The sequence below is a fragment of the Antedon bifida genome, chromosome 8, assembly GCF_963402885.1.
Source record: "Antedon bifida chromosome 8, ecAntBifi1.1, whole genome shotgun sequence".
Taxonomy (NCBI): domain Eukaryota; kingdom Metazoa; phylum Echinodermata; class Crinoidea; order Comatulida; family Antedonidae; genus Antedon; species Antedon bifida.
In genome coordinates, this window is record NC_136233.1 from 12,714,596 (window position 1) to 12,724,457 (window position 9,862).

Genomic DNA, 9,862 nt, shown 5'->3' on the forward strand with positions numbered 1-9,862 from the left:
TTGGGGAAAACCCGGTATTTTCGCTGAAAAGTTAGGAGTCTTCCATTTGTTTTGGCCTCACGACCGATCGAAAAGTGGGCGAAATACAGGTGAAAAACAAAAATATCAATCCGCGCGTAATCCATTTTGGGATTTATAGCGGGCCGCTATAATTATTATAATCGACTTATTTTTCACATTTTTAACCGTTTAAACATATAACCCTAACCCTATACATCTATAAACAAGTTAAGAATTGTAATATTACGTTCAAAATCCTAATACAGTATCAAGTAGTGGGTACTGTATAACAGGGGAAGACTGAACTTGGATCCACGGCTAATGCACCATATCTATATATGATTGTTTTTGTTATAACAAAATGTTAAAATGAGCTATTAAATTGGTGTGTTTCTACAGGTAAAACAGTACTTTCGATTTTAATCAATAACACAGAAAAAAGACATTAAGCTCTACAAAATTAACCCATTAATGTACATGTTTAATAAGTAATTGTTATGAGCTAAATTGAAACTGGAAATGTCTACTCAATGAAAAAGAATGTTGAGTTTGACAAAATGTCATTAAAAGAAACCATTAACGAGTATTGTTAGAATGCCTCAATGGTTGCAAAATACTGTACGACATGTCATTCTCAATACAGCTTTAAAACAATTATCTTGTTAAAATAGTTTAAAAAGGGACACGTGCCTGTACTCAGCAGAAACGCACGAAGTACAAAGAGTGCTTCCATTAAGCCAAAAATTACCTGCAATCTATACAAAGTAGGCCTACTATCTTACCTCGAGGGAACTTGCACACTCACAGATCTTCATCATGACTTGTTAAAATCCAGAAATTAAGATCATCAATTCTTAGTATATTCCAAATTACAGTTATAGTTTACAGGTAGTAAAACTATAAAAGATGCAATCAATTTATAAATCCTCCAATTCATCAACCAGCAAACTACTATATTCTATGAATTCAATTAAAAATTCCTGATGAGTGCTAAAAGTAACTAAAAAGCATTGAACTCAAACCAAGAAATTGCCTGCCAGTGCCAGGCTACGCATGTATCTGTCGCAAGTTTGTGTGATGTCTTTATCAAAGTATGAAATATGTAATTAAGTTACGATAGGAAGGAGGTGGCTAAGGTGACTTGTATATCTGGAGACCAGTCATTACCACAGATTCAAAGGCTGGGGTCTCATCACGTTCAGTTGTCGGTATCAAATACTAAGCATCCCCTGCCCTGATTGGCTGAAAAACAGTAGAGGAAATACAGATTTCCTACGCAGCAATGTGCCAATGTTGGGCAAACAAATACATGGGGTCGAGCACGACACAGGATTTATCTAATTATTTCTGGTACACATTGTGAAATTGTACAATAAAAGAGATTATAAATACATTTTTTTTCCATAAGATAATTAATAGTTTGATACCCTGGAAATGTCAATGTTGAAACTGAAAGCACATACTCGTGGTACTACAATTGTAGACTTTTAAGAATGCATTAAATATTAATTTTTAAAGTAAACTATATTTTATTTAACATTTTAAACAAGAAATATTTCTTATCAAAAATGCTGCTCGTCTCATGATAACTACCGTCTCTACATGCATCTCAATATTTATCATCAAATGTTTTCATAGACTTTCTTTTCCCAGACGTGCTTTAGGGTGTGCGTATTCCAAGTCCGAGTTTCCAATACCCATTTTTTCAGCTGTAGTAAACTATAAGCTACCACATGATAACAGCTTTGCTTCCATTCTCTTGAATATTACTGCCTAAAAGAGCAGCGCGAAAAATGATTCCTTCTAAACTGGGACTAGAAAGCATGAATCAGATTTGGTTATTAATGGAAGGGTGAATATTGTTATCAAACATTGAAACAGAATGAATTCTTGTCTAGGGTTGGGTCACATGAAAAGTTTGTTCTTTACACAATTATTTTTATGATGAAATTTTAACCATTATCCTATGAACAACATAATAAATTACTAACATACAGTACAACAGTTCAGCAAAATATTGGGTTAATTAAAACTCTTAAAGATGAATCATGCTTTGAATACTACAGGTGCTGACCTACTAGTTACCACCTGCTTTGCATACTAACGCAGGTGCTATACATAGCTTTAAATAGCATTACTGCAATATTCATCCATTATTAAACTTACTTTATGGATTTCGCTGTGAATCATGGACTTTAATATGCGTAAAATCTTTACCTAATTTACTTATAGCATCTGCTAATTGACTTAAATTTACCTAAATTAATTTATTAGATTATTTTACCAAGGAAAGTAACATTGATCCATAATTAGGAAACAAGATTATTCCCACTTGAAATAAGAATATGTACAGTACTTTACATATTTGTGTTAAATTTAAATATAAGAATTTCTGTCTATTGCTAGTCTAAAATTTATCTGAAGTTTATTTACCAACCGGGTATTTTTGTATTGTATGCAACCTGGTTTGTGATAAAACTCCAGAGTTTTGCTAGTCTGATGTTTATGACTTTGAAAGTGAAATTATTTCAATTTCTAATATAGGGCAACACTGCTTGTGGTAAACTCCAGAGTTTTGCCAGTCTGATGTTTATGACTTTGTAAGTGAAATTATTTCAATTTCTAATAGGCCAACACTGCTAATTGCCATTCCTATTTAATATTCACAGTGAATGTTGGATTCATACCATAAATTATAAACATGGCTATGCTGAGTACATGGCTTAGCATGTACAAAAAAAGCAATTTCACTGCAATATATGTTTTAACATACAATTCTATATTTTTAGAAAATGACAATTCATAATTGAAATTTGAAACATGCGAATATTATTATTTCACTTGAAACAATAATTACATTTTGTAGGAAATACTGTAACTCAAAAAAGTTAAGACAATTTGTGATTCAATATTCGCAGTATCTTCAGGAGTGGTGAGCATTTGTGGTGTTTTACCAAATGTTTTCAGGTCAGAGATGTTGGAAGTGCAGAAGACATTCTTTGTTAATTTATTTGTAATTTGTAATACCATGGAGGAAGAACTATTGTAGGCCTACTGTAGGACATTCCCATGTCTTACACTTAAGGCCAATTTACACAAACGAGCGGTAACGGCAAGCGGAAAATCGCGTATAGAATCTGTGTCTATCCTGAGCAGAAATCAGTCAAAAAGCAGTAAATGGTCAAAAAGAATCCCGTTACCGCTCGTCTGTGTAAATTGGCCTTTAAGTACACATCGGTACTGTACAGTACATTCAGATTTATCACAGTAAAAGACATGGGTATTATCTAGTTAGTTGAAGTACTGTATATTTAGTTTCATGTAAAATTGTTGTTGGGCAACTTTTTATTTGAGCTCAGTAGTTTTCCTATTCGCCCTTCACCCAAGTCTTGAAAGGTGGCACCAAACGATTTTTAAACATGCAAATTTATCTAGGGTTTTTTGTATCGTAGCTATCTCTTGGGAAAGCATATGCCAGTGTTGGTTTATCCATGTAAGCATGGCACGAATTAGACTATTGCTTAGTATTAGACAAATTGTAATGAGGTTTTTGTACACATAGAAACTGCTATTCTAGTAGTAGAGTACTATCAATAAACAACTTATTTTTGCTATGCTATGCTTTTTTTATGCTAATTAGGATTCATGGAGATAGTCTATTGAAATGTAAACATTCCAAATTAGTCTAAAATCATTGATTCTCATGCTAAATGCACCATCAATACTTCAAAATCGGGCAACTTCAAATACCCCCTCATTGTTACTCGGTCAACCATGTCTCAAAACAACTGTTGCTACCTTGAGGACGAACCCAATTTTGAATGCATGGTCGAAATAGAAAAGAAGATAGCGTAAATAATCAGCTAAACATTTCCAATCTGATAGACAATTTAAAAAGGATGTTATCTATTCGTGAGCGTCTAAAGTTATTTGAAGACTGACCAATGTGTGACTAATTATGAAAATATGATATTAACAATAACTGCAGATTTAACCATTATTTTGGTTCGTTGATGGGGAATGAGATTATCAGATTCAGATGATGATGGAATAATTGCAACATAGACATACAAATATTTATTCATATTTTTACTGATAATTTTTAATGAATCAATGGTTTGTAAAAAGTAATGAGTATCTGGTAATTTTAAAGATGTATTTGCCCTAAAAAAAATGAAAAATGAAGAATAATAAAATCAGATTTTGAATATGTTATCTTGTTGTAGTTTTAATCAAGTTACATCACTTTCGTAGAAAAAAAAACAAAAACAAAAAATATTTTCACTTATATAATAAAATGACAAAATAAATGGTTAAATTCAACCAAAAACCCATTGGCTGGAAGCCAATTTGACTATACAATACGTTTTTTTTTTTTTTGGTCAAAGTGGATACCTATTATGACATTAAAATGACAGACATACTGTATTAAACAAAAAATATTTAAACATTTTATTTTTTCAGGGGGACAATACATCTTTAAATAAAGTTTGTCCATAACATTTATGCTTTATTTGGTTTGCATATTCAACAATACTTGGCTATTCCAAATTAAAATGGGATTCCATGAGAAAACAATTAAAATGTAATAATATTTAATGTTCTCATGTGGATGGCAGTGTTGAGTTACCATCCGGGAGGAAATGTTAATCCACATGGATCATCGCTGTAAAATAAGAAGGATCTTAGTATAATTATTGTGATGCAGTAGTGTAAAAAAAATCATAAAATATACCATTGCAGCAGAAATAGAGGCCTACAGTCAATTAAAGGAATTTTTCTCCAATGACTCTAGGCCTTGGCTTCAAGGATACACTTTGCAATGACCTATTTAGGCCTCAGCAACCTTGTTGTAACACAAAAAAACATTTGTCTTAACAAATTTACAGCATGTACTATTAAAGAATTCATCTTTAAAGGCACAAGGCAAACAAACAATGTAAAATCAATACTATTTAAAACAACTTCTATGGACACAAAAATCCTTTCAATGAACCTTTAAAAAACAAATTTAACTACCCTGACTTTAACTTTAACTTTAACTTTATTTCGTCCACATGGGAAAATATTTTGAGTGCTTTTCACAAAATTGTACAAAAATATATAAAAACGTTTCATATAAAAAATAATTAATTACAATAGTTAATAAAAAATAAAAAATAAAAAGCTGCAATACATCAAAAATTTCAAAAATTATGCAAAATCATTTAACAGTCTAATAGAATACGGAACAAAAGAATTAAAATATCGCATAACCCTGCTATTGCACGATCTCAGCACATTTAGTCTTTTTGATCTCATTTTAACATAATGTTTATTTAAAGGGTGGTTTGAGTCGTCGCATATTTTCATAGCCTTATTTCTTATGATTTTGTTGCAAAGGTCATCCAAATTATGTCTAGATCCTGTGATCCTACCTACTTTATTTAATATTCGTTGTAATCTGGTTTTTTCTTCTGTTCTACATCCACAGAACCAGGCAACACAACAGAAAGTGAGCACACTCTCAACAATCGAAGAGTAAAATAAATTTAATACAGTTCTATCTACCCCATAATTTCTCAGTTTTCTGAGAAAGAACAGTCGTGTATTTCCTTTTTTTATAGTATTTTTACAATGTTTCTCCCAGCTAAATTTGTTATCAACAGTCACACCTAGGTATTTGTAGCTTTCAACAGATTCAATTTCCTGATTATTAATTTTTAGGGGAGCCAGAGCAGTACATTTATTATGTGTATCTTAGCGGTAAATAATTAACAAGATGCCGCCAAACAAAGCTAACAAAAATTGTTTATTAATTTTTAATGAAGCAAAAACTCACCAAGCCTCGATAAGCCATCTTATGAAGAATGAATTGTATTTCCCAAATGCCAAGAAATTGAAACAAAATTTATTTGAAAGTAATTTATTCCCGTGCTTCAATGTTAAAGTTCCCAGTACATCTTGTAAAGCTAAGAAAAGTGAGATAATGGAATAATGTAATAAAATAAAAAGTCAACATAAAAAATAAGCTGAAATGATAACGTAACCCAATTATCTATTATTTAATAATGACCAAATATAATCCCATTTTTGAGTACAGTATTATTATCGCACACCAAATTTAGACTAAATTCTACACAAGACCCATGGTAAATGGCAATCATCCGAATGTAATCCCACCCCCTAATTTATTCCCACAAATTTAATAATACCCAGCCCCATAGCCTATAGGAGATGGGAATATAATCTGTTTCAGTACTGTACAAACAACCCCGGAAAACAATTGCACGACTGTTTACAATCCGAACATGCAAGTACACTGGTTCATCCCAGGTTGACTTGATGCTGAATAAATTCCGCATCACTTACCCGGGCAACTTTTTACATTTTTACAGAGTCTGCATCCCGGTAACGACTCGGGGTTACACAATTCCTGATTTTATCTCCGCATTTTTGCCGCTGGTGTAAAAGTGGTATTTATAGGCCAACAAAATAAACATTTCGAGCAGAAGGAGGTGGAAAGGTATTAAACTAGGCTATATGCCTAGTATTATTATTATGATTTACTTTAGCGTACCCTGGCCTTTCCATACGTCCCTGGGTACGGGTGGGCGTGGACAGACAAGCTACTCACGTCACTACACAGTCTGTGTGTGTGATTGTGGTGGGTGGGTCCTGTTTCTGCTGCAGGTGTAAAAGAATGATGATGTACACCAATTTTAACAATTAACTATAATGCATTATCTATTCAACTGCAATAGTATTCTTTAAATTCTTAACATTTAGTAACTTACCTCTACAAGATTTTTAATCAAACTCGGAGAAACAAAATACTTGCAGCTACAGTAACTTACACAACACGTACTGTATGACGATCCAGGTGGATCGCTTAAATTGCCGGGGTTGTGTTGTCAGAATTTCAAACAAAAAAGAGGGCGGTAGACAACATTTTCATAAGTCATCAGCATGGTTTTGTACATTGTTGGAAATTATGAAGTGCCATACGCAACAAAAGTCGTCTACACTTACCATCTACATCATAATTATATTCTTTTTTATAAATTGAACATTGCGGACAGATGACCCCGTGTAATGAATTAGAATACTGTAATTTCGCAATTTCATTTTGATTAAGTTAACAAGGATTTGCTTCATATAGTCCATGGGCTGGAGGGGGTTACCGTGCACCCCCCCCACAGTTAAACTTCTTTGGTATCATTTTCTTCCCACGGACATATAGAGTGAAAAAATCGATGTTAACAAGAAAAATATAGGGATGCATTGTATGTACTTGCGTCATTTGTAATGATCATCAGTGTTTTATCTTCAAATATTTTTTGGGGTAGGGGGTAACATTTATCCTAATAACCCAAGAATCCAACATCTAATTAGTATTATCTTAGTAACATTGTGTAGCATACATCTTTTAAAATCGTTTAAAATTTAAATAAAATTAATCGGAAGATTATTACGGTCAGTAGAGGTCAAAAGGTCATTGACCTTTTGCAAAATGCAAATTTTTCTCAAAATATAGATAAATTTCAATATCGTATATACAATTTTCAATATTTTTTATCTTAATTGTGTTTTACTTGTGCTTACTGACATATTGAATAAGAAAATATATGTTAACAAGATAAAAATTGCAGTTAATTATATACAAATTGTTATTTTTTATTGTTAAAAATTGCAATAAAAATACATTTTTTGGGGTAGGGGGTAACAATAATAGCAATAACCCAAGAATCAAACATCTAATTAGTATGATCTTGGTGTCGTTGTGTAGCATTCATGTTTTTTAATCATATAAAATTTGAATAAAATTAATCGAACCATTTTTAAGGTCAGTAGAGGTCAAAAGGTCACTGACCTTTTGCAAAATTGCAAATATTTGCCATAATGAGATACATTTCAATATCAAATCTCCAATTTTCAATATTTTTTATTTTAATTGTGTTTTACTTGTGTTTACTGACATATTGAATAACAAAATATGTGTTAACATGAAAAAAATTGCACTGCATTAATACCATTGTCATGTAATTTTGTTATTTTTCAAAATTACAATAAAAAGACGTTTTTGGGGTAAGGGGTAACAATTATCCCAATAACCCAAGAATCCAACACCTAATTAGTATTATCTTGGTACCATTGTGTAGCATACATCTTTTAAAATCTTATAAAATTTAAATAAAATTAATCGGACTATTAGTAGGGTCAGTAGAGGTCAAAAGGTCATTGACCTTTTACAAAAATGCACATTTTTGCCAAAATATAGATAAATTTCAACATAGTATCTATAATTTTCAATATGTTTTATCTTAATTGTGTTTTACTTGTGCTTACTGACATATTGAATAAGAAAATATATGTTAACAAGATTAAAATTGCAGTTCATTATACACAAGTTATCATTTTTTATTCTTAAAAATTGCAATAAAAATACATTTTTTGGGGTAGGGTGTAACATTAATAGCAATAACCCAAGAATCAAACATCTAATTAGTATGATCTTGGTGTCGTTGTGTAGCATTCGTGTTTTTTAACCATATAGAATTTTAATAAAATTAATTGAACCATGTTTAAGGTCAGTATAGGTCAAAAAGGTCACTGACCTTTTGCAAAATTGCAAATATTTGCCATAATGAGATACATTTCAATATCAAATCTCCAATTTTGTCAATACTTTTCATTTTAATTGTGTTTTACTTGTGTTTACTGACATTGAATAACAAAATGTGTGTTAACATGAAAAAAATTGCAGCGCATTAATACCATTGTCATGTAATTTTATTATTCTTCAAAATTGCAATAAAAAGACATTTTTGGGGTAGGGGGTAGCATTAATACCAATAACCCAAGAATCAAACATCTAATTAGTACGATCTTGGTATCGATATGTAGCATATATGTTTTTGTAATCATGTAGAATTTAAATGAAATTAATCGAACGATTATTAAGGTCAATGGAGGTCAAAAGGTCACTGACCTTTTTCAAAAATGCACATTGACAAAAATATAAAATATTTCAATATCAGATCTCCAATTTTCAATATTTTTTTATTTGAATTGTCTTTTACTTGTGCTTACTAACATATTGAATAAGAAAACGTGTGTTAAGATAAAAAATGTCAGTACATTGTATAAAAATTGTCATTTTTGTAATTGTTAAAAATTGCAATAAAAAGACATTTTTGGGGTAGCGGGTAACATTTATAAGAATAACCCAAGTATCAAACATCTAATTTGTATGTTCTTGGTATCGTTGTGTAGAATTTCAAATAAAAATTATGCAGAATTTAAATAAAATTAAACAAAATGCTACACAACAATACCAAGATCATAAAAATTAGATGTTTGATTCTTGGGTTAATCTTCTTCTTATAAATGTTACCCGCTACCCCAAAAATGTCTTTTTATTGCAATTAAAAATTGACAATTTTTATACAATGTACTGCAATTTTTTATCTTAACACACATTTTCTTATTCAATATGTTAGTAAGCACAAGTAAAAGACAATTCAAATAAAAAAATATTGAGAATTGGAGATCTGATTTTGAAATATATCTCATTTTGCCAAAAAATTACATTTTTGCAAAAGGTCAGTGACCTTTTGACCTCTACTGACCTTAGTAATCGTTCGATTAATTTCATTTAAATTCTACATGATTACAAAAATATATGCTACACATCGATACCAAGATCATACTAATTAGATGTTTGATCCTTGGGTTATTGGTATTAATGCTACCCCCTACCCCAAAAAATGTCTTTTTATTGCAATTTTGAAGAATAATAAAATTACATGACAATGGTATTAATGCACTCCAATTGTTTTCATGTTAACACACATTTTGTTATTCAATGTCAGTAAACACA

At 31.0% G+C, this 9,862-nt stretch overlaps 1 protein-coding gene across 1 annotated transcript in view; it reads right to left on the reverse strand.

Annotated features, from left to right (window-relative positions):
• Positions 1–6,860, reverse strand: part of LOC144849668 (enhancer of filamentation 1-like) — a 46,836-nt gene extending 39,976 nt beyond the window's left edge. Inside the window, exons 1-2 of the mRNA XM_078706660.1 lie at positions 6,777–6,860; positions 5,822–5,951 (exon numbers count right to left, since the gene is read on the reverse strand). Coding sequence (XP_078562786.1) covers positions 5,822–5,839 — 18 coding nt within the window. The 5' untranslated portion in view covers positions 5,840–5,951; positions 6,777–6,860. The remainder of the gene's footprint in view (positions 1–5,821; positions 5,952–6,776) is intronic.
• Positions 6,861–9,862: the final 3,002 nt, after the last annotated feature.